Here is a 27,440-nt window from a genome sequence, read left to right on the forward strand (position 1 = left end):
GCATCCCTGCCTTCCCGAAACACTTTAACCCATCGTGCCACTGTGCAATATGGCAACACTGCATCGGCACATGCTTCACGCAGGCCCTCAAAACATTCTTGTGCACTACGACCTCGTGTCACTTCAATTTTGATCCAGGAACGTTGCTCTAGTTTTGTAAACATGGTCTTAGGGCGCTTGCACTATCCCTATGAAAGTCAACGTTCTACACACTGCAGTAGATTGACAGAGTACTGTCGCCTCTGGCTGCACTAACTCATCTAACAGTCCTTGTTCATGTCCACACAGCTGGAAGCTCTCGAATGCTCAATCGTCACGTGACAGCAGTGTTGCCATTACTTTTTATCCAACCTTTGTAAATTATGCACATATTTTTGACAATCACAAACTAAAGAAATGGTTTTTCAGGATTGCCACAGACCCTTTAATGGTTGAAGTGACTATTTTAGCAATAATATTATCGATTCCAATTTTGTAAGTTTGAACAATTCCAGGAATACTAGGCCTATAGTACATTATGTATAATTATTTTCCTTTGTACTAAAGGAATTATTTTTAATATTAAGCACCCTACCCTTGAGTTGAAATAAAGAGTGGAGAACGGAATCTGCAGACTTCCCAGCCAGTTGCGTTCAAGTCGTTGGTGGATGTTGGTTTCTCTCATTCTGTCATCTTCCAACAGGTCGACTACAATCTCATCAAAAAGATGTAGATACAAGTTGTCTTGAATTGACTGAAGACTGCCAGGAGAATAGTCACCACTAGGAGGCCTATGGAAGGAATTTAATTAAATTTAGTTTGTTTTTAATTATGAAACACAAAATACAATTATACTGAAATTCAACTCGTTAATAATACAGTAAGTTGAAACGGTAAGAGGAAATGTGTTTATTTCCATAGCACGATGCAATGTCACCAGTGAAATTAAAATATTTTACTAACTTGAGTGGTAATTGCAAGTCCTGATTCCAGGTGGGATTAGCTCCTTCTGCTGCTGTTGTCCTGGCACTGACTCCCTGAAACGAAACCTCCACAAAAGGACGGACAGGAACTGTCGAAAAACGTAGACCCTGTTGTCCACCACTTGGTCCAGTGACGGTGTCCACATCCTTTCGTACAGGAACTTCAAATGCGTGAACAACGTTCACAATGATCTTAACATCTTGTCCTGCCAGATTCTGCATTGTAACTTTTTTCCTCTCTTTCCTTGTTGGACGAAGAGGCCTCTTTGGTTGCAGCCACTTCATGAATGTCAGACCAAGTGTCCTGCATGCAAATAAAGCCAAAGTTAGATTGTCGTTTTATTACCATAACTAGTTTGTATCATAATTACTTAACTTCAGAACATTTAACCTCCTGGGTCCTGGTGTATAGTATGCTATAATTCATACATGCATTTAGTTCAAATTTGCCACTAGGTGAATGTTATAGATCACTTCTTTTCTGTGCTTCTCAAGCTCCTGACATCTCTTGGGACTCACAAGAAGATCGATTCAATCATTGCAATGTATGTTTCAACTATGTAAATGAAAATGGCGACCAGCAACTCAACGCCAAGGCACCATAGGACATGCTTTCTAAGCAAGTAAACATTATATTTTAAGGGTAAAAAGAATTATGATATAAGATGTACGTGCAGAGACCCGAGATATAATATAATACACCTGTATTTATGTCCCAACTGTATCCTACAGAATTTTTTCAGCATTTTTCCTCATTTCATTGACTTTTTCTTGAAGTGTAGAACTTTAAAAATAAAACAAAAAATGTTTCAGAACTCAGGAGGACAATGAAGAAAAATAATCAAGAAGTTGTACAAATCATGACTCTGCTAACTTATTAAATAATATGAAATTATGAAGACTATGCTAACTTCAAATTATTTTTTATACTTTTAAGTTTTCAAATTTAGAAATTCAGCTATAATTAAATGCCAACAGGTCAATAATTGACTATAAATAAGAACAGAGTAAACTTTACTTTATCGAAATGGCTTAGCATGAATCTTATGAACTTTTCTTCTTTACATACACGTTTCAAACTTGTACAAATCCAGAAACAAAATTTGGGCAATCTGAACTTTTCTTTGGATTCTTTCGAGTAATGAAGAGTCCCCTGGGTTGGTTACCGCCATCTGCAGAGGAAGATTAGTGATAGGGTTGCTACCTTATAGTGTAGCCTCAGTATGTAGACCAAGAAGACACAGAAATCAAGACCGATGGAGTGATCAAGGCCATCTTTCTTAGATTATCATTACAGATCACATGGTCTAAAATGAAGAAGTTCATGATGAATGAATTTTTCTTCCACGTTTCAGTTATAACATACTGTGTATGCTCAGTAAGCACTGAGTATGTTCAGTATGTTATAACTAGAACTTGGAAAATTCAGGTGGTTCAAATTTTGTTTCTGGGCCTGTACAATGTATAGTTTTAAAATGATTAGCAATAATTTACTGTATTCATTACAATTTGATAAGTAGGCGTATTTGTTGGTTTCTTACCCTATGTCTGGAACCTGGTCTTCCATTACTATATCCTGCAACTGACGGTGCTGCTGAGCAAGACGGCACTGCTTCAACACCCTCTGTCTCACTTTCTGGAGGAACCGCTGGCCCCAATCGCGATGAGACTCAAGCGGGTCAGAAGACAGAGATTCCAGCTCTGGATCTCTAGCTGTCAACCTTTTCTCGTATATCTGCGTGATAAAGCATATTTTGCCTGATTTTATAGCTTATTCCGGCGTTTTTCAACATATGGCACACTGAAGTTGTAATTTAAAATCCCACGGCACACTAATATATTCTAAACCAATTGTTCCTAACTAGGGGGTAATATTTTTCGTAAAAACAAGTTAAATATGATATTTTTCTACAGTTGGTCCATAGTGACACTTGTAGCGGAAAAAGTTGTAGTTGGATTATATCGCGGGGTTCTCCCGATTTTCCATATTAAACATCTACATTATTCCGTCAACATTTCTCCATTCTGTGATCACTTCATAGCATTCCCCAAACACTGACTGGCGACGCACGGAGAGGACTGGCTTAGGGATGAGTGTGGTTGCACTTGTAGAAACCTGGGTACACAGTGAATCTTAGTTTATGATCAGCCAGTTTGGGTTTGGGAATTCACAGTGTCCCTGCCCTTAAATTCAATTCAATTCAAGGTTGGTACGATATTCTAACTTTACTGATCTGGCAACCTTATACTGCGATTCAAAATGTCTGACAAACAACGTGAACATTGCGTAAATGATGGAGAAAGATACTTGCTGATCAACCAATGGCAGAGGTCATGTTTCAGGCTTATTTTGAAGCTGGGCAGAGGTAGAACGCCCAACTTCCTTGAGCATGTCATGCTGCAGGTTTGGTTTTAGGAGAGGGAAGTCAAGAACACAAGCAATGTGATGCCTACAAGATGATATAGAGAGACAGCTCTGGCAGTCCCAAAAGAGAGACTACATGTCAACATCATCGATTACTCAAAAGCTTTCGACACGATCAATAGACCCATCCCCATAGATAAACTAGTTAATTTAACTAGACCACCACCATCACCTGTTATATTTTTTCAGAAATATACTTACGAACAATAACATACTGATCAGCAATGGTATTAACACATTAAGCAGCTGTAAAATTTTGAATTTGTATAGAACACAAAGGTCTAGTATGAGGAGCAGTCAAACGAAAATGGGTCAGATGCCAAAAAATATGTTGTTGTTGTTTTCTAATGCCAGGCGTTTGACAATAAAGTCATTTGACCTCTTGCACTCCAATATTTTTCAAAGATATTATCATGACCAGCCACCGAAGCACAGATTTTGAGGTGTTCCGAATCCATTTCTTGGTTTGAGTTGCACAATGGGAAGTTAGGGGACTGATATATTCCAATTCTATGCAGGTGTTTGGCCAAACAATCATGGCCTGTTGCCAATCTAAATGCAGCTACAGACGATTTCCGTGGTAAATCGGGAATTAACTGTGGATTTTGATGCAGAGAGTTCCATTTTTTCCCTTGGGATTGTGTTATCAAATTTTGTTTGTTGAAGTCTAAGCATGTAGATTTAATAAATCTCTTCACAGAGTAATACGTAGATTTAGTAACAGGTCTGTAAGTAGCAGTGCTGCCCTTCTTTGCTAATGCATCCGCATTCTCGTTTCCCAGGATTCCACAATGGGATGGTATCCATTGGAATACAATTCCTTTATTGAGTGATATTAAGAGAGCATTTTAGTTATTTCTGTTGTTTGAGATGAAGGTGTGTGTTTAGAGACTATTGATAGAATAGCTGCTTTGGAGTCTGACAATATAACTGCATTCCTAAATTTATTGATGTGGCATAGAAGATTCCTGAGACATTCACTTATTGCAATGATTTCACCATCAAAACTTATTGTTCCATATCCAAGAGATCTATAAAGTGAGAAGAGACAGCACGTAACACCTGCACCGGCACCTTGTTCTCTGGAGATCAAGGATCCGTCGGTGTATAAATGAAGCCAGTTTTGTGGAGGGTACCTAATATTAATTGTCTCTAAAGACAATTATTTCAGTATTTCAGCTGCCAAAAAATGTAATAGAACATTTATTACCTCAAAAGTAACCTCCAAAACTGGTTATACATTTATCCCACCGTGAGACAAAACAATCAATCCCGTTCTTGAAAAAGCTTATGGGCTGTCTACCGAACCAGTTCTTTATTCAGTCACACACGTCTTTGTCTGACCAAAACGAAGTCCATGAATGTCTTTCTTCAGCTCTCCAAAAATGTGAAAATCGCATGGGGAGAGATCTGGGCTGTAGGGGAAAGGGGGGGAGGGTTGTTGAAGCTTTTCCCAACCAGATCTCTGAATCGTCACCAAATTGGCAGGATGTGGGCGGGCCTTATCATAAAGAATGACTGTGTGCTGTGCATTGATTGTGGCCCCATGCTCGAGAAATTCAACAAGCAGAGGATCTCTAGAATCGAAGAAGAATGTCAACATGACTTTACCGGAACTTGTTGTGTATTGCTTTGGACTTTTTCGGTGGGGTAGAATCCATGTATTTCCACTGTTGGCTCTACCATTTGATCTCTGGTTCAAAATGGTGACACCACGATTCGTCCCCAGTGACAATAGGGGACAGAAATGCATACTCAATCAAAACTGTTACAATGTGCACATTATAGGCTACTTCAAAACATTAAATTCATGATACTATGCATTATAATAAAATGTATATGATAATTCATAATTAGTTCTCTAAATTTACCTTGAATACATCTGCTGGAATTTCTTTATCTCGAAGAGGAACAAGACGAAGGCCACGAAATTCAGGTTCTCCCTGATCACGTAATCGCAATAATCTCAACCGTGTGTTTACTTCCAAATCTTCCATTTTACAGAAGTCAAACTCAGCTTGTAATGGATCTAAACGGAAATAATTTGGTTCTGTGTTAAATCCGACACCGGCATTCTGAAATGAAAAACAGTACATAATAATCAAGCAACTATCGAGATTAGTGCAGAATATAGATCATTCGCTATTTCCTGAAACCAAATGTTTGTGGGCGCCATAGCTTACAGTAAGAACCGTAAGGTGGGGGTAAGTGAGCTCGCTAGCTACAAGTAGAAGCGTAACGAGGGCGGGAAGCTTCTCAGGCCACTTTCTTCTTTTCCTGACGTGCAGGTAGGTTTCACGACATAACAAATGGCCTATACATAATAATGAAACATAATTATAGGCAATAAAAGGAAGGAAGAGAAGAAAGAAATACAGAGAAGGAGCAGAGGAAGCAGAAGATAACAAAATATGTATCACTTTTAGCTAGATGTCTTCATTTGAATACAAAATATCAAGGAGAAAAAGTAAATCTCATATTCTCTTACTTTGATGAAATAGAAGAAAGAAGCATTGCTAGGATCATTTGAATCTAGCTGCGATTTTTCTGCCCACTCTCTCAATTTCTCAATGTCCATAGCACCTTCAGCATCCAGCATTGCCATCAAATCAGTACGACAACTACTCCTGTTGATTGAAAATAGGAATCAAAATACATTAGGTGAAAAAATTATTGGTATTAATTTTGAATAAAATAGCAGAATGTATTAAGGGGTTAGGTACAGCTTACAGCAGTAAAATTTTAGAAATATTTAACATTTTTTTTTCTCCATTACTGTATGTTGTACAATAATGACAATTGGTATGTGTAAAACACTGTTCTTCTGCTATATGAAAAAAAAAAATATTTTTACGATTTAAACAAATATTTACATTTTTTTTTTTTTTTTCAAAATTAATTTCACTGTGCAGTGATGAAGCGTTTCCCACACAACTCAAAAACTATCCAACATTCTGTGATGATATTTGTTGTGTGTATTAAATGCACGTCATATCTACAGTAGGATGAAAGATTACTTCTACCTTTGATAGATTGTCTGATAAAAAATAAATTCATTAAAAAAATTGTCAAATATCATTATTTTCTTCTAACAAAAAAATAAAAAAAAAAATATTACTTATTAAGGAATGTAGTTGAAAGAGCATGATATTGTAAACATGAGTTTCAGCAATAAAATAAAAGAGAGAGAAAATGAAAATGTTAACAAGTTTATGAGTTATGAGGGAAATGCTTCATCACTGCACAGTGAACTGCGAACTTTGAAAAAAATATATAAATATATTTTTTTTAAATAGTAAAAATATTTTTTCATATAGCAGAAGGACATTGTTTTATACATAGCAATTTTCATTATTGTACAAGATACAGTAATGGAGGAAACAAATGTTGAATATTTCCAAAAATTGAAATTTAGATTGGCAACAGGCCATGATTGTTTGGCCAAACACCTGCATAGAATTGGAATATATCAGTCCCCTAACTGCCCATTGTGCACCTCAAACCAAGAAATGGATTCGGAACACCTCAAAATCTGTGCTTCAGTGGCTGGCCATGATAATATCTTTAAAAAATATTGGAGTGCAAGAGGTCAAATGACTTTATTGTCAAATGCCTGGCATTAGAAAACAACAACAACATTAAGACGATTGATTGATAATTTAGATAATGTAAAATTAAATAGTTACAAGAGACAACAGTTAGATACATTGAAGAAAATGTATGAATCACTAACCTCCGTTCCTTGGTCCAGTACTTTTCTGGTGGACAAAGTATTTTCTCTTCTCCTCCATCTTGAACACTATTTACTCCCCAGCCCACTCGGCACACAAGCACACCTGATGTGTTCAAACAAGTGACTTCTTTGTTGCTTCCTTCAGGGAATGGGCAAAGGTAAGTGCCACTGCCAACTCCTGCATGGTTAAATGTCAACACTTGGTTGCTGCTGAATTCATGGCGTTCTAGTGAACAGTTCTGCAGCGTTTTGTCACTGAAAATAAGATCATTGTGATCATTGCCATTATCATCTGATTTCAAGATTGAGACACTTTGTCTGTTTCGTCCTCATGATAGGATATTTCTATGGAGATTTTCAAAATCAGCGCAACTTTTTCGTTGAATGAATTTGATGAATTGTGTATGTGTTATTCGCAACACAGAACAAACACACATACTAAACACCGACAACAATAAACACCCAGAGAAAATAATGTAGTGTACTGGCATCGATATGTAGATGATATAATAGTCCTATATAATGGAAACAAAAGACAATAGAAAACCTACATCAACAACTCAACAAAATACATCCCAAATTAAAGTATACAATACAAACAGAACATAACCAAGCTATAAACTTCTTAGACATCACCATAACCAAAACAAATAACAGACACGAATTCAAAATATACAGGAAACCCACTACAACTACAACACATATACACGATTCATCAAATCATCCCATACAACATAAACATGCAGCTTTCCGTACAATGACACACAGATTAATGAACAATGACAACTACACTGAAGAATTAAACACAATAAAATATATAGCACAAGACAATGGATATAACCCTAACATACTAGACAGACTAATAAAAAAAGGCAAAACAAAAACAGAACAAACACCACGCGAGAATAAATACATAACATTAACATATCACAATACCAATACTTACAAAATTGCAACTTCATTCAGAAAACTAAAATACAAGATAGCTTACAAAACAAATAATACAATACAGAAATATCTAAATAATCACATTAAACATTCAAATAAATATAATTCAACTGGAGTTTACGAACTAAAATGCAATAGTTGCCCACATTTTTACATAGGACAGGCAGGAAGATCCTTTCACACAAGATATAATGAACACATTAAAGCTGTAACCAAACCCTACATCACATAAAATTATGCAGACCACATTATCAACAATAATCATGACTACAATAATATAGAAACATATGGAAATTTTACACATTACACCAAAAAGTTCACAGTTAAACATCCTAGAACAATACGAAATATATAAACATACAATAACATACCCACAACATATACTTAACACACAATTACAGTTCAACACCCACACAAACAACCAGCCCCCACCCCTTACTTACTTACTTACAAATGGCTTTTAAGGAACCCGAAGGCTCATCGCCGCCCTCACATAAGCCCGCCAGCGGTCCCTATCCTGTGCAAGATTAATCCAGTCTCTATCATCATACCCCACCTCCCTCAAATCCATTTTAATATTATCCTCCCATCTACGTCTCGGCCTCCCTAAAGGTCTTTTTCCCTCCGGTCTCCCAACTAACACTCTATATGCATTTCTGGATTCGCCCCCACCCCTACTATCGACAAATGCACATCGCAGAATTCAAGATCACTAGTAGTTCAGGAGACACTGATGAAGACGTGACATAACGTCGAAACGGGCTGTCTGTCGAAGGTATATACCTTTTTCAAAATTTTAACACTTTTAAACATATGACTAAGTAATTTTATGTTTTTAACAAACAAAGTGTTAACGTGAACTTTAATCAATGATCTATTTTTTATCGCGGAGGTATGACTTTTTTTTTGTGTTGGGTAGTGTTATTTAAGTAATTTTGTTATGTTTATATGACAATTTTAAAGTAATGAAGAAGTCTCACCTGCTAGGAAATGGGATATATAGCTCAGCAACGAGATGGTGGGCAAGCGTTCCGCCCTCCTCATGAATCTCCACCTTGAGACTCTCTGGCCACTGCAGAATACGGATTGAGAACAGCTGTCCTATTGAGACGTTGAATCTTGAACCAAGTGGCTGTGGACGGGAGCTGCATACTTCCTTCTGATTGTAAAATATTTTCACGTAGACATCACATCTTTTAACGGCTGCTCTTCTTTGTTGCTCACTGTATGTATGCAAGGAAAAATTCATATACTATGCTAAGCAAGCTATTAACTTAATTGACAATAAATATAAAGTAAAGCTGTTCTTTGTTGTTTTATGATTTATAGAGTCAAATACTTTGGATAAATCACAGAAAATCCCTCCAACTTGGAATTTAATGATCATATCTATGCAGGGTGTGAATTAAGATTTCTAACGAGGGGGGGGGGATAGAATCCTAAATAGAGAATAACACACATAAAATTATTATTATTATTATCATCCCCGTTCTATACGGCTCAACATTTGGTTGCACTGAGTTGCTTGTATGGAATACCGCTACCGGTTTCTATGGTCAGAAAACATACCGTTAGTGAAAAATGACATGCCGTCACTGAAAAAATGTGATCATAAAAATTTGTTTATACATTTCTTCACAGCAAAGAGTACTATCTGTTTTCTTCGTAAATCTATACCGCAGCCTTCTGGAACTGTATTCAGTGTGTATTTAAATACGCTTATTTGATAAGCTCAACTCCTAGAATGCTTACAACGGTAGTATTTCAAGTATAGAAGGCTGTGGACTTAGCTTGTGTTGGCCATTGTTGCCAATTTAGTGAATGTCATTTTTTTTTTGTCGCACCTTTTATTAATAATTAAGTAAGGCATTTTGAAGCTTTAACATTATTTTAAATGACAAGTCTCAAAGAACATTGTAAAAATATGATCTAGTAAATAAATGAAATAACTTGAAATTATTTTATTAAGAAATATAGGCTAATGTGTTGTGTAAGCTTAAAAAATTCGCGTTACTGACTGGACGAGACAATTTATTGTCTACATCATTTATGTCTATGTTGTAAGGAAGGGGGTATGCCAGAGAAAAACCTTGGGATAGCATACCGCCTCTGGTTTTTTTCCCACTACCCTCACTGATAATAATTATATCCGTGAGCAGGCTTAAGATAAGATGTGTAATTCCTAAGTTATTGATTGTTGTCAGCTTGCCGGTGATAATACATCAATATTATTTTCTTTGCTTACTTTATACTGTACTTTATAAAGTACACTCGTATTTAAAAACAATTATTTTATGAGGGGGGGGGGGGGAGATAGACGTTATCCCTGGCAGGGATGTTCATATGAATTTATGAGAGGGGTATAATTTTCCAACAGGGGGAAATCCCACCCATCCCCGTTAATTCGCACTCTATATCTATGCAATTCGTGGATTACAGTGACTTTTGGCTATCTATGTGTATGTGTATCTGCACGCAAGTACGTACACACATGACCGCACATACACACGCACACACATTAAATGCATATTTTAATATTACTATACTAAGTTTTAGGTTATTGAAAACTATTTACGACACATTTTTTCAAGTAAAAATGGCACAATAATATACAGTTTTACTGTAGCAGATTTTCTTGCCCCAGTTTCACTAAAATATGTTTTAGAATATGAATCAATCTTTCAAGACTAATACTGCGTTAATACAAGTAATCTATTAACATAAATGTTAGTCAGAGAAAACTTAATATAAAGCTTTATAAAATATAATATCGTCGCCTGAATGCAAGAACTAGGTAACTTTATTTTTCATATTTTGTGACATTGCCTATTTACTTACTTGTTGCACTAAGGAATATGTCTCGTTTTCTTGTACCTATTTGTTATATTGGAAAATAGATGTCGCTGGTATTGTTCGATCAGTTACCTAGATCATGGATTACATTTTGTGCGATTTTTGCTATCCTATAAAAGAGGTAACTAAAAAACGCAAATTTCGAGTTACCTAGTTCTTGCATTCAGGCGACGATATAAAGTGAACATCAATTACGACTGCAATGAAAATAAATTATAAGACCTGCTGGAAATAAGATCAGATATTTTTCATGTTTAAAATAAATGCTCAAGTTTAGTAACTATGCATGAAAATGAATCGAAAACTGTTTAATGTTAGGGCAAATATATCTTGAGTATTATCAATTCATCCAAATAATACAAATATACACTGTCTACCAAAAAGTAATTGGGCACTGCTTTGCACCTTCAGAACCTCGTGGTACCACCTCTTGTTGCTATAACAGCAGCCACCCTGTCAGGCATGCTCTCCACTAGTTTGTGTAGGATATCCACTGGAATGCGTCGCCATTCCTCTTGCAACATGGCGCTCAGTTGGACAATGGAAGATGACCGCAACTCCCGAGACCTCAATCACTGATCCATTTCAACCCAAAGGTGCTCAATGGGATTGAGATCAGGACTCTGTGCAGGCCAGTCCAACCGGTGAACATTATTGTCTGCATACCACTGCATAGTAGCCGCCGAAACATGGGTCCAACTTCCATTGTCTGAGTGCCATGTTGTAAGAGGAATGGCGACGCATTCCAGTGGATATCCTACACAAACTAGTGGAGAGCATGCCTGACAGGGTGGCTGCTGTTATAGCAACAAGAGGCTCTAAAGGGGCAAAAACAGTGCCCAATTACTTTTTGGTAGATAGTGTAATTCATAAAGGTAAAGCTAATGTTAATGTTGATTAATAAAGCTTTAATGGGATTTATACCTAGGATAACTATATGGTGATTTTTATTGAGATCTTGTAATATAGCTACACCACTTCCATTAAATTTGTTAGGAGAAATTAGATTATTAAACAGTTCAGTAGTTACATGACTTGCATTATGCTCACTTGGGATAGGAAGGATTTTGATCGACATGACTGTTAGTTGACAGCTCCAAATACAGTTTCGGTTCTCCTGGTGGACGGAAGGACTGAGAAAATTTCTCCATGGCCTCCGATCTCACAATTCCCATATCCACTTTTGCAGGAGGCTTCGGCTCATCCTCAGACTTCAAACTTTCTTCTACCTCTGTTTCTTCGTCAGACTCTTTCTCTATTAACTGTTCTGCTGCTCTCTGGCGCTTCTTTCTTGCTTCCCGCTGAAATATGAGATAATTAATTTATACAAATTAAATTATACAACATAATATAATAGGTAATTTAAGAAACCCATCTATGAAAAATAAGAATTGATATGCAAATATCCATAGAGTATTCAATTTTCTGCCTGTATAGAAGAAAATGCTGTCCAACATTACAGATTAAGAGTGAATGTTTCCCCTAGAGGAATCTGTTGGGGGCTCTCCGGTAGACTAGAAGATCTAGACTATGCAGATGATATCTGTCTCTTAGCTCATTCCTTTAAAGATATGAAAGCCAAACTGCACCAATTGGAAAAGGAAGCACAGAAGGTGGGTCTTCAAATTAATATTAATAAAACCAAAGAATTGCGCATAGGTACCAATCAACCTACTCTTCTAACTCTAAGCAGCGGCGTAATTGAAAATGTGAAGGAATTCTCATATCTAGGCAGTATAGTCTCCCAGAATGATGGTACAGATAGCGATGTGAGAGTAAGAATAAAGAAGGCAAGATATGCCTTTGGGCTGCTAAGGCCTATATGGAAGAGTGCTGCCTATACAATAAATACTAAACTGAGAATTTTTAACACAAATGTCAAATCTGTGCTTTTATATGGCTGTGAAACCTGGAAAATAATAAAACTATTATCAATCAACTACAAGTTTTTATTAATAGATGTTTGAGAAACATATTAAAAATATTCTGGCCGGTCCAGATATCCAACGAAAACCTTTGGTTAAAAACTAAACAAAAACCAGTTGAATTTGAAATTCGGCATAGGAAGTGGGGATGGCTGGGACATACACTTCGCTGACCTCCAGATGACCCTGCCAGGAAGGCATTGGATTGGAATCCACAGGGCAGCAGAGGAACTGGCAGACCCAAGATAACATGGAAACGAACTGTTCTCACAGAAGCAGAAACGATGGGGAAGACATGGAGTGAGATCAAGGCGTTGGCCAGGAATAGAGTCAGATGGAGAAGCTTTCTGAGAGCCCTATGTTCCACCTAGGAATGATGGGAATATTGATTGATTGATTGATTGATTGATTGAGTGAACATTACAGATTTCAGAAAGCATTTTTATTATAGTAGTCTATTGCTACAAACATCCCTTATTGAAGGGATGCCACAAGAACAAAGTGCTATAAACAATTAAATTGAGTGAATATAAAATGTTATGTTGACGAACTGAAATATCAGGTTTACAATTTTAAAAAATCGTATATATTGGCATAATAAACGTTAATCAATTCAAAAATTAACAAATTAATTAGATCCATAAAGGAGTTCCTCCTTAATAGCCTAAGAATGCTTTAATCCCACTGATGTCCAGAAACTATAGTCGCGACGCTGTTATTCCCGGCGTGACTCCTCCTCTTTGCTTACGTCTTAGGAAGTGAAGGCTCTATAAAGTCTAGGTAGGTAGTATCGTTCGCCATTTTTGTTCTTTCGTTGCCGAGCTACCATAAGAGAAATCTATTTGCCACACCGTTAAACATTATCATGTCGTAGCTCCTATGATAATAAATCAAACGCACTGTAATTCAGCAAATAATTGAGCGGCAAATAACGTCTTCATGTGCTTTCTGCGAACGCCAACAGAAGAGCCAAAATGGCGGGCGATTATATTAAGTATTTATCGAGCCTTAAGAAATGCTTAACATTTTCATCAGCGAATCACAAGACGCACATGTTTAAATGTAGCCGACCTGCAATGTGATTGGCTGCCAGAAATTAGAGCGACGGGACTATAGCAAGAAATTTTGGAATGGTTCCCTGTGCTCCACTCATCAATCCAGTCACTGTCAAATTTCCTAAATTGTATTTAAATTTGTTATAATTAATTGTAGGGACACATATAGATTTTTTTTCTCAAAATTATCCTTTTTTGGCTAAAAGTTTTTCATCAAAAATTAATTCCAGGATCTTAGGAGTTGGATTGTACTGAATTTCTTCATTATTCAAATAAATATGAGGTTTATAGTTTTTTAAGCTATATCTTCTGGATGCGCCTCATATATTCAGTTTTTGATTGTGAGATAGATAGATTCCATTTGGATGCCCAATTACTAATATTATTTACAGCTGTTTGTATAACTCTTAATGATCCGTCTGGATCTTTGTTCGTAGCCCATATTGTAACACCATCTGCATAGATACTTATTTTTACCTCAGGTGGAACAACATCAGGTAAGTCATGTAACATTATATTAAATAAATTTAAAACACAACCTTGAGGTATACCATCTGTAATTTTTTTGAATAAAGATAAATGATTATTTACTGAGGTTTGAATTGTTCGTTCATTAAGAACAATTGGCTTTCTTCTGACAAAGGAAAAAATCTACAGTCTGTACAAAAGAAACCAAATGACCTGGAAATGTACAAAAACTTGCCCAGACATGTTTAAACATTTTTAACAGGAGCCAGAACAGGTTACATTGTCACACAATTGTACCTACACCGATTTTACATTTGAAGAGTCCACTGCAAGAATGATGGATGTCATTTGGAATACAATTTGCAGGAGAAGCAATTGAAAGTTTGAAATGCTTAGCGCTCAAAGTTTAACTGTGATTTTCCGATCATTACTGGACAATGACTATCAGTGTTAATGCCATGTAACTCTCTATGTACATTCTATATGTCTTAAACTATGCATTGACAGTCTTGATTCATTTTCGACAAGAAAGTGATATCCATCATTCTTGCAGTGGACTCTTCATTTCTGATAATCCTACTTGTCTGTGGTGTAATAATCATGATGAAGATCTGGAACACATTCTTCTATACTGTCCATCCATAAACCACAAAAGAGGTAAATTAAAATCATCAGTACCAGTTGCAGAAGACACAGCCCTGCAGTATATATTGACTACACCCCAACTCTGGCTACTAGCAACAAGCATCTATAATGAACACTGATCAAAATACCCCTCATTTCTCGTGAAAAACAACAACTGAATAGACTACAGTGGACTATAGCGGACTTTATGTTGTCAGCAAACAGCTGGATACATTAAGAAGATTGATTGATTGATCCTTTTTTGGCTGGCCACAATGAGATTCAAACTGGACTGTGGGATCCAGGATTACTTCAGAATTGGAGTTCGGTTTAAAAGTAATTACATCTATGTGTCAAGTACTGCCATTGGTGGCCAGACCAGGAACCTCCTGCAGTAAAAGTTAATAGACTGAAATTTACATATAACAACTGAAATATCAGGTAAGCTTCTATTTATGGCATGATTGAAATTTAAATTTTATGTGCCTCACAATATTTAAAATCTGTTTTTGAGTCATTGGTATAAATGGAGAAATTGAAGCTATACATGTTGCCTTAAATCAACTTTTATTCCATATGGATAAATTCACAAACGCAGTCATCCTCTCGGACTCAAAAAGCAGCCATTTTGTCCATAAATAAAACTCACCACCCCTACACAGAACAAATCAATAATTGTCAAAAAATACTTGCAACTTTAAAAGAACATGGCAAAACAGTTGTGTTACAGTGGATCCCAGGACATTGTAACCTATATGGGAATGAACAGGCTGACACATTAGCTAAGAAGTGTGCCAATCAGAAAATAAACCCACGGAAACCTTTGTCATTCAGCTCAGTAAAACAATATATCAAGCAACTACAAAAAAATAATCACCAACAAGAACTGGACATAAACATTTCGCGACAACGTAGGAAATTACTGAAGGATATGCCTCCTGAACCCAGAAGACTGGCAGTTGCAAGCTTTCGTCTTAACACTGAACATGACATCCTGGGTAAACACCTCAATCGTCTTGGCATCCTTCCATCAGCATCCTGCATTTTGTGCCATCAACAGGAAGACATGGATAGACAACATCTTGCAAAATGCTCTGCTCTGAAATCCTCCAAGGAAGTCGACCGCTACTGGGAAGCCAGAGCCCGAATGTTTTTAAGTACTTTATCCGTAGTTTTGTTCACCACTTTCTTGTTTTTCCCTCAGTCAATGACAGTAAATATCATGTACTAGCCATTAGACAGATAAAATAAATATTTAAAATCTACAGGCTGCTATTGGACATCCATTATCAAGAGTGGATGAATGGAGTAGGCCTAATGTCAGCCCTGGATATTACTGCTGTAGCTACTTAACTGGACGATCAAGGAGGACCATTATTATGGCACAAAAATACAAGAATTACAAGTACGTTAATAAATAAAATGTGAGACTTGCCATTGCCTTTCTTCTCTTTTTCCATAATGTTAGCTTTTCTGTGTATTCGTCCAATTGCTTGTTATATTCCTCTTGGTACTCCTCCTCCAGTTCCTCTATTTCTTTCCGGATTTCTTCATCCCACAATCTGCTCTCTGCAGCCGGGTCTTCTGCAAACTCCTTATGGATCTGCAGTCGTAGAGGAGTGGACGTATATCCCTGGAGTTCTCTCAGTTTCTTTAGGTCACGCCATGTAGTCAGCAACTTGCTTAATATTTTCCGATCATTGTATCCTTCTGCTTGTCTTTGGCGACGTGTCTCGCGAATCTCAGTTATATATCTGTAAACAAGCAAATGAATATTTAAAAAAGCTTTTTTAAAGTACTGTGAAACAATGAACACAGAGTTTTTGGTATGTTGGCTCTCTCTCTCTGTCCAATCGTCTGTCTGTCCGTCTGTCTGTCTGCTTATGTAGATAGATTGGAATATATTAAGGAAAAATGATACATTAATTTCTATGCTTATTCATATCCCACACCACGAATGGAATGAAGTTGATGTCTTTCTCTTTGTACATTTCTTTGCTCCTAAATGAATTGACTTAACTCTTATGATAAACATATGTATTAGTTAATTAGTTAGTTAGTGGGGTTTAAAAAGGGTGCGTCAGCTACTATGGCTATTTGTGCCCTTATCTAAAATCTTTTACCAAACACAAACACAATACAATAACCAGAATACTTAAAAGAACCAAAAAGCGTTGTCACTGTATGTATTAGTATCTGAATTAATTTACAGATAAATATAACAACAACAATGATGATGACGAAGAAGAAGATGGTGGTAGTGGTGGTGGTGGTAGTGGTAGTGGTAGTGGTAGTCATGGTGGTGGTGGTGGTGGTGGTAGTGTAAGTGTAAGTGGTAATTGTAGTAGTAGTAGTAGTAGTAGTAGTAGTAGTAGTAGTAGTAGTAGTAGTAGTAGCAGCAGCAGCAGCAGCAGTAGCAATGGTAGTAATAACAATAATAACAACAGTAGTAATAATAATAATAATAATAATAATAATAAAGGTAAAAAGGTAAAGGTATCCCTATCACAGGGGGGGGGGAATGGAGGTAGAGCCCCATGCTTTCCATGACCTCGGCACTAGAATGAGGTGGTGTAGTAATAATAATAATAATAATAATAATAATAATAATAATAATAATAATAATAATACTAATAATAATAATAAAAATTTGGTAATCATTTTCGACATCGATTTTAATTAATTTAGGATTTTTTTCTACCAATAACTTCAGGTTTTTTCTCTCTCGCTGTTATTTATACTCGCTTTAACATCTTTGGTCATATCGCGAGTTAATCTTTGGTTGAAATCCGAAGGCCTATGTACTATTGTTGAGATTGGTTCTATTGTTGTGAACTAGATGGCGACTGTGTGTATATATATATATATATATATATATATATATATATATATATATATATATTACTGATTTGTTATGAATATGATTTCGGTGATGAATGAGGCCAGTGATTTTCAGGGATGTTGTGGCCCAAATTTCCTGGCATTTGCCTTACCGTTGAGGAAAAACTCTGAAAAACCTCAACCAGGAAATTCAACCCGACCGGAAATCGAACCCGGGCCCTCTGCGTAAGAGACCAGCATGCTGACCCCTACACCACAGAGGTGGTCTGGGTTTTGTGCTTAAATATGTAATAAATCAAAAATATTATTTTTCAAGTAACAGCTGTTATAGTGGTTCAAAATAGCAAATTGAGTAGAAAATGGTACTATTACCACTATTAAAAAGACAATATAATTATTTTATTTTGGAAATCCTCATCGTACAGTGCGATCGAAAAGTCCCTCTGCAGCTTCATTAGTTCTAGTAACCCTGTAGAAAGTTGGCACTCCCCCATTCAATCCGGTTTGACAACCTCACATCCCCAGTCCATCATATGCTTAGCGGCCAGTGCTGCCTCTTGAATTCTCTGCCTAGTGGATTCTCAGCTACACCATGACTACACAAGCACTGAAGAGAGACTTCTCGATCACACCGTATTTAAATCATTTAAATAGCTACATTATGTGACTTTTTTTTTTCATTTGTTACAACTGTATATAAGTCAATGTCATAACATATGAACACAGTACAGTTCACAGTCTGATTCCTTGTGCTAGCAGAATCTTCAAATGTTACACACAATTCGTTATGCCAAACTACTCACTTTTGCAGTCGCTCCAGCTGTTGTTGGCTCGCGTCAGGTGTCTGTTCTAGAGTTTTCTTCAAACTGTCCCGTGCCCTACGTAAGGCTTCTAGTCGGCCAGCCAATCTCTGCTCTTGTCCTAGTTGTATACGTTGATTATACTTGAGATATAATTCACTGACTCGCTGTGCCAAAACATGCTCTCGACTGAACAGTGGATGGTGAGTAAATGACACAGAACAGATGTCCACGTCTAACAAATAGCGATCCTCCACTCCAATGTCTCCAGGTTGTACAATGTATTTGTTCTCAAAATCACTAATTGCAGCCTGAAATTGTACACAACACACGGAAGTCAGTTTATATATCTCAAAAATAGATCGACAAATTAATTGCGGCAGTAGCCACAGAGCCGATAGGGTTGGAAGTAAATCCCGAAAAGACAAAGTATAGGATTATGTCTCGTGACCAGAATATTATACGAAATGGACCTATAAAAATTGGAGATTTATCCTTCGAAGAGGTGGTGGAAAAATTCAAATATCTTGGAGCAACAGTAACAAATATAAATGACACTCGGGAGGAAATTAAACACAGAATAAATATGGGAAATGCCTGTTATTATTCGGTTGAGAAGCTTTTGTCATCTAGTCTGCTGTCAAAAAATCTGAAAGTTAGAATTTATAAAACAGTTATATTACCGGTTGTTCTGTATGGTTGTGAAACTTGGACTCTCACTTTGAGAAAGGAACAGAGATTAAGGGTGTTTGAGAATAAGGTTCTTAGGAAAATAGAGAAATAACGTTTAACCAAAAGGATGCAGAATTCTAATCGTCAGATGGATGGCGGAGCAATTACACACCTCACTGGACTGAATGGAAGTGAAGGACGTCACTGTTAAACAAATTACTGCTCAGAAAAAGTTATTTGGTATTGAGAGAAGTAATAAGTCAATCTCGATTCATTTAAAATATTATAATAAAGGTGATGATAAAGGTGCTGGCTGTGCAAACTTACAACTAATTTAGGAACTGCCACTGAGATACATGCAAATACATTAATTAGTTAAATCTCTAAATAAAAAGACGAATAGAGGGGAGGGGGGAATCTTTGAGTTTGCGGTAAGCAGGATTGCCACATTTTAGATCTACCAAAGAGGAACATTCTTTTTTCATCATAATATACAGTACTTACGTTTTATTTTAAAGAATGAATGGTATGAATATGGGCAAAGTTGACATAATCATCACGACAAAAAAAAAATAAACAAAAAAACGAAATAAAAATATCCCTTTACATACATACAGTTGAAGAAATTAATATGAATCTGAAAATTTAAATTTAAATTTAAAAAAACATATTGTAGATACATGTTTCCAACACAAAACAATATTTATCTGGCTGCAAGTTACATCATGTTTCTCTGGCATCTTTCTGAAGGACTAGTGGCAACAATATGTTATGCCAAATTATTAACTTAATGACTTAATAGTAGTTCTGTCTCATGGATTTCCCCAGCTGTGTTTTATTAATTCCAAAACAAAAATTGCAAAAGATGGCACCAGATGTGACAAAATATTTAAATTTCAATGTTTCTTAATTGATAACAATAACATAAAATTTACTGAAACCTGAATTCATATTTATTTTATGACTTATTACTGCTCTAAACCCATAATTTAACATACCGTGCAGTATACATTTTCAGAGCTTCCTTCATATTTATTACTGGATTTTAGCATTTTCAACAAGCTTTTTCCATTCCCTTTGCCATGCATTTGGGATGAACGTCTCTTTTTAAATGTTTAGAAATATTATATTCACCAATGAATTAGGTGTTAGCTGTTACAAACCTTACACTTGTCAAAATATTCGTTTTTTTTTTTCCAATATGTTGTTGTTGTTTTCTAATGCCAGGCATTTGACAATGAAGTCATTTGACCTCTTGCACCAATATTTTTCAAAGATATTATCATGACCAGCCACTGAAGCACAGATTTTGAGGTGTTCCGAATCCATTTCTTGGTTTGAGTTGCATAATGGACAGTTAGGGGACTGATATATTTGATTCTGTACCATTAAAGTAGTCCCCGCCCGGAGATCCGATTGGGGGACTATTTTACCTCTGGATAATTTTACCTTAATGGTACTCATTTCATATTGGAGTGAAAAATGGCAAGTTGTAGCCGATTTAAGTGAACACCATATTTTAACGTTTTGGTGGCTACGTCATTCACACACAACACCCAGAATGTCTGGAGGACCACACCTGCTGTTGGTCGACGGGACCATTGGACCTAGCTGGGAGATCTTGTTGATCACCAGCTTTCCCTCCTTAAGCCACTGGAGGACGATTTTAGTGCCATAGCAGGTCAGCACTAGGAACAGAAAAGTAGAAAGAGGAGGAAGGAAAGGGAAATGAACCCCTAGGCCTCGAATGCTCTAATGCCGTCGGGGTCGAAGAAAGTAAGAGTTCAGTCAGAGGACTGGATAGGAAAGGGTAAAGAGGGAATTAGGTATTGAGTAGAGGAAAATTATACCAAATTCAGTCATTAACTCATCAAGTTGACCAGTGCTAATTGATGAGTAGCCCCTCCCTTTAGTTCAGCTTGTAAAATTATGCTTACTAACAGCTGCACCACGGGAAGGTAGGGATGGGTCGTTGGGTATTTGTCCAGGTTGGCTCCTTAAAGCCTTCAATGGGAAGGATTAATGGCTCTCCCCCCTGTATCCGACAGATACCCTTTTGCAGCCTTTTTTTTTTCAATATAAAAACCTACATTGTTAAGTAAATTAATTTAAATTTGTTATAATTATCTAGGCCTAGAACACTATAGTTACTAGGTAACGATACAATTATACAAGAGACGTTAATTTCCTAAAGGAGGGACTTTCTGCGTCCCGCCTCGAATCGAAGCGGGACTCGGGACTTTTATATGAAAATCGGGACATGTCCCGCCAAATCAGGACATCTGGCAATCCTTGCGGTAAGTCAAGTTGTTGGTAAAGAAAGCCATGTAACATGTAAGGTTGTTATACTGGCTGCTAAGGTCGCATTTTTTCATAATGTGGTGATAAGGAAGGCAAAAATGAAGCTATAGTGGGGGAAAAAAAAAAAAAAAAAAAAAAGCCACATATGAACATGCTGTGAAAATCTGACCATGTCAGCAATACCATCATAGTAAATGCTAGTAGTATTACTACTAACAGGAAACCACATTATACTGTATTAACAAAAACTTATGTGGAAATTATATGAAATATACAAATAAAGTCATAAAAGAGCAATAAAGTTTTAAAGAACTAATAGCAATTTCTCAGAACACAAAAATGATTACTGGTACCGGTTTGTATCCAACATCCAGAAATGGGTTGATATCCTCAAACATGGGAGGACGGAATGGAACAAGTCTTCTTGGGTCTGGCTGTGATAGGATTTCACCATCATCACCGAACCATTTCCTGTAAATGTACGTAACTGTTGTATTAATCTTCACTTACATCTATGCAACGAATGTTAAGTCTTCGGAAATGGAGGCTAATTACTCACACGTCCACAAATAATGTAAATTAACATTCTCCATTACTAAAATTCAATACTAAATACTCATGTAAATTAACTTTCTCCATTACTGAAATTCAATACTGAATACTCATGTAAATTAACATTCTCCATTACTAAAATTCAATACTAAATACTCATGTAAATTAACTTTCTCCATTACTGAAATTCAATACTGAATACTCATGTAAATTAACATTCTCCATTACTAAAATTCAATACTAAATACTCATGTAAATTAACTTTCTCCATTACTGAAATTCAATACTGAATACTCATGTAAATTAACATTCTCCATTACTAAAATTCAATACTAAATACTCATGTAAATTAACTTTCTCCATTACTGAAATTCAATACTGAATACTCATGTAAATTAACATTCTCCATTACTAAAATTCAATACTAAATACTCATGTAAATTAACTTTCTCCATTACTGAAATTCAATACTGAATACTCATGTAAATTAACTTTCTCCATTACTGAAATTCAATACTGAATACTCATGTAAATTAACATTCTCCATTACTAAAATTCAATACTAAATACTCATGTAAATTAACTTTCTCCATTACTGAAATTCAATACTGAATACTCATGTAAATTAACATTCTCCATTACTAAAATTCAATACTAAATACTCATGTAAATTAACTTTCTCCATTACTGAAATTCAATACTGAATACTCATGTAAATTAACATTCTCCATTACTAAAATTCAATACTAAATACTCATGTAAATTAACTTTCTCCATTACTGAAATTCAATACTGAATACTCATGTAAATTAACTTTCTCCATTACTGAAATTCAATACTGAATACTCATGTAAATTAACATTCTCCATTACTAAAATTCAATACTAAATACTCATGTAAATTAACTTTCTCCATTACTGAAATTCAATACTGAATACTCATGTAAATTAACATTCTCCATTACTAAAATTCAATACTAAATACTCATGTAAATTAACTTTCTCCATTACTGAAATTCAATACTGAATACTCATGTAAATTAACATTCTCCATTACTAAAATTCAATACTAAATACTCATGTAAATTAACTTTCTCCATTACTGAAATTCAATACTGAATACTCATGTAAATTAACATTCTCCATTACTAAAATTCAATACTAAATACTCATGTAAATTAACTTTCTCCATTACTGAAATTCAATACTGAATACTCATGTAAATTAACATTCTCCATTACTAAAATTCAATACTAAATACTCATGTAAATTAACATTCTCCATTACTAAAATTCAATACTAAATACTCATGTAAATTAACTTTCTCCATTACTGAAATTCAATACTAAATACTCACGTAAATTAACATTCTCCATTACTAAAATTCAATACTAAATACTCATGTAAATTAACATTCTCCATTACTAAAATTCAATACTAAATACTCATGTAAATTAACATTCTCCATTACTAAAATTCAATACTAAATACTCATGTAAATTAACTTTCTCCATTACTGAAATTCAATACTGAATACTCATGTAAATTAACATTCTCCATTACTAAAATTCAATACTAAATACTCATGTAAATTAACTTTCTCCATTACTAAAATTCAATACTAAATACTCATGTAAATTAACTTTCTCCATTACTGAAATTCAATACTAAATACTCACGTAAATTAACATTCTCCATTACTAAAATTCAATACTAAATACTCATGTAAATTAACTTTCTCCATTACTAAAATTCAATACTAAATACTCACGTAAATTAACATTCTCCATTACTAAAATTCAATACTAAATACTCATGTAAATTAACTTTCTCCATTACTGAAATTCAATACTGAATACTCATGTAAATTAACATTCTCCATTACTAAAATTCAATACTAAATACTCATGTAAATTAACTTTCTCCATTACTGAAATTCAATACTGAATACTCATGTAAATTAACATTCTCCATTACTAAAATTCAATACTAAATACTCATGTAAATTAACTTTCTCCATTACTGAAATTCAATACTGAATACTCATGTAAATTAACATTCTCCATTACTAAAATTCAATACTAAATACTCATGTAAATTAACTTTCTCCATTACTGAAATTCAATACTGAATACTCATGTAAATTAACATTCTCCATTACTAAAATTCAATACTAAATACTCATGTAAATTAACTTTCTCCATTACTGAAATTCAATACTAAATACTCATGTAAATTAACATTCTCCATTACTGAAATTCAATACTAAATACTCATGTAAATTAACTTTCTCCATTACTGAAATTCAATACTGAATACTCATGTAAATTAACATTCTCCATTACTAAAATTCAATACTAAATACTCATGTAAATTAACTTTCTCCATTACTGAAATTCAATACTGAATACTCATGTAAATTAACATTCTCCATTACTAAAATTCAATACTAAATACTCATGTAAATTAACTTTCTCCATTACTGAAATTCAATACTGAATACTCATGTAAATTAACATTCTCCATTACTAAAATTCAATACTAAATACTCATGTAAATTAACATTCTCCATTACTAAAATTCAATACTAAATACTCATGTAAATTAACTTTCTCCATTACTGAAATTCAATACTGAATACTCATGTAAATTAACATTCTCCATTACTAAAATTCAATACTAAATACTCATGTAAATTAACTTTCTCCATTACTAAAATTCAATACTGAATACTCATGTAAATTAACATTCTCCATTACTAAAATTCAATACTAAATACTCATGTAAATTAACATTCTCCATTACTAAAATTCAATACTAAATACTCATGTAAATTAACTTTCTCCATTACTGAAATTCAATACTAAATACTCACGTAAATTAACATTCTCCATTACTAAAATTCAATACTAAATACTCATGTAAATTAACTTTCTCCATTACTGAAATTCAATACTAAATACTCACGTAAATTAACATTCTCCATTACTAAAATTCAATACTAAATACTCATGTAAATTAACTTTCTCCATTACTGAAATTCAATACTGAATACTCATGTAAATTAACATTCTCCATTATTGAAATTCAATACTAAATACTCATGTAAATTAACATTCTCCATTACTGAAATTCAATACTGAATACTCATGTAAATTAACTTTCTCCATTACTGAAATTCAATATTGAATAGTCATGTAAATTAACATTCTCCATTATTGAAATTCAATACTGAATACTCATGTAAATTAACTTTCTCCATTACTGAAATTCAATACTGAATAGTCATGTAAATTAACTTTCTCCATTACTGAAATTCAATAATGAATAGTCATGTAAATTAACATTCTCCATTATTGAAATTCAATACTGAATACTCATGTAAATTAACATTCTCCATTACTGAAATTCAATACTGAATACTCATGTAAATTAACATTCTCCATTATTGAAATTCAATACTGAATACTCATGTAAATTAACATTCTCCATTATTGAAATTCAATACTGAACACTCATGTAAATTAACATTCTCCATTATTGAAATTCAATACTGAATACTCATGTAAATTAACTTTCTCCATTATTGAAATTCAATACTGAATACTGATGTAAATTAACTTTCTCCATTACTGAAATTCAATACTGAATACTCATGTAAATTAACATTCTCCATTATTGAAATTCAATACTCAATACTCATGTAAATTAACATTCTCCATTATTGAAATTCAATATCATATTGAATACTCATTATTCAGTATTTCAATGAAAATATATAAATTAGCCAGAATGCTGTAGGTTTATAGTTTAAGGATTCTAACAAAACTTATTTCACTGATTAACTTTCCAACTTCTTTAGTTTGTTAATATTTAAGAATTTACCTGGCGACTAGCTTCGATAGGTTATGGACAATGAAGAGCAACACTTCGAAACTAATCGCCAAATAAATGGCTAAATATTAACACAGTAAAGAAGTTGGAAAGTTAATCAGTGATATATAAATGTTATAAGAGTATAAAGAAAAATGAAAAATCCTATTTATTTCTGTAAAGACACATGCATTAATAAGTACGTACTGAATAAAGTATTTTCATGGCCAATGTAAAATGTACTGCACATAAAGATCACCTGTCTCCACTTGCAACTAAACGTTGCTCCAACTTATTTTTATTCCGGTAGGCAACACGAAGACGGGTGCCCACATACAAGCCTTCATCTTCTGCATAACGGACTTCGTGTTCAGGATTCAGCTTTTCATCCAAAGGCACTGCATGTTATGAACATATATCAAGAGTTTATGTTAATACGAAGTACCGGTACAATATTAAATTATTTAAATATATAATTTCTTATATTTAGCCTTACTATAGCCTATATATTTTACTCAATTTGAACAATAATAGACTGGAACAGAAACACAAAATTTATTGTGACATTTCAAAATATTAAGTACCAGCAACACTTTCTATGAAGAAGTGTACTGTATTTTTTATATTTCTATAACACAAATAGACCCTTCGTAGTAGTCTGTTCATTTTTATCACATAAAAACAAACCTACTTTTAATACCAACCGACCCTTGTTGTATCTAAAACATTTTTCATTACCCTACCTATTCATTACTATAACACGTCAAGGCTTCTAACATTTTATTTATAATCAACAGCAACCCAATATTTATATCTTGACTTTCTCTTCCTGTCTCATCTTAAGTACGGTATGAATAGAAATTTATCTATTATTTTTTAATCATTTTCGCTTACATTTGTGCACAATTGTTTATACGCTTATCTTAATACAGATGGCAAGGTATTTTAGTTAAATTTCCACTAAGGGGTTTAATATGTATTCAATATAGCAATTTATTTATTATTTATTTATTCTGGTGTAGTTAAGGCTATCAGGCCTTCTCTTCCACACCACCAGAAATACAAATACAATAACAGAAATAAAAAGGAAAAAAAAAAAAAAAACACTATAAACAAAGTAAAGCCACACAAAAATATACACAGGTTGCAGTCACACAAACTTTAAATGAGTGATTAAGTATCATAATTAATTCCATTCTAAGTAATTAACTAACATAAACAAGAAACTTGCGATTTTAATCTAGAGTAAAAAACACAAATCAACACTTCTAGCAATACCTAAAAAGCATTAAATAAGACAAAATTTTCCAATTTAATCTTGAATTGTGATAAAGTCCGGCAGTCCCTGACATCATTAGGTAACGAATTCCAGAGACGTGGTATTTCTACAGTGTAGGAGGATGAGTATA

The 27,440-nt window shown here is 34.5% G+C and overlaps 1 protein-coding gene across 3 annotated transcripts in view; it reads right to left on the reverse strand.

Moving 5' to 3' along the window:
• The window catches only part of Cc2d2a (Coiled-coil and C2 domain containing 2A), a 144,832-nt gene that overhangs the window by 57,570 nt on the left and 59,822 nt on the right, over positions 1-27,440 (reverse strand). For all 3 annotated transcript variants that reach the window (XR_011333270.1, XM_069832033.1, XM_069832034.1), the window contains exons 8-19: positions 26,291-26,429; positions 21,961-22,078; positions 18,638-18,945; positions 16,429-16,747; positions 11,972-12,222; positions 9,049-9,291; positions 7,121-7,375; positions 5,876-6,014; positions 5,259-5,462; positions 2,504-2,697; positions 943-1,266; positions 575-770 (exon numbers count right to left, since the gene is read on the reverse strand). Coding sequence is in view for 2 of the 3 variants with exons in the window: in XM_069832033.1 (XP_069688134.1) it covers positions 575-770; positions 943-1,266; positions 2,504-2,697; positions 5,259-5,462; positions 5,876-6,014; positions 7,121-7,375; positions 9,049-9,291; positions 11,972-12,222; positions 16,429-16,747; positions 18,638-18,945; positions 21,961-22,078; positions 26,291-26,429 (2,690 nt within the window). In the remaining variant the exon portion in view is untranslated. The remainder of the gene's footprint in view (positions 1-574; positions 771-942; positions 1,267-2,503; positions 2,698-5,258; positions 5,463-5,875; positions 6,015-7,120; positions 7,376-9,048; positions 9,292-11,971; positions 12,223-16,428; positions 16,748-18,637; positions 18,946-21,960; positions 22,079-26,290; positions 26,430-27,440) is intronic.

Source organism: Periplaneta americana, chromosome 7, assembly GCF_040183065.1.
Source record: "Periplaneta americana isolate PAMFEO1 chromosome 7, P.americana_PAMFEO1_priV1, whole genome shotgun sequence".
Classification (NCBI taxonomy): Eukaryota; Metazoa; Arthropoda; class Insecta; order Blattodea; family Blattidae; genus Periplaneta; species Periplaneta americana.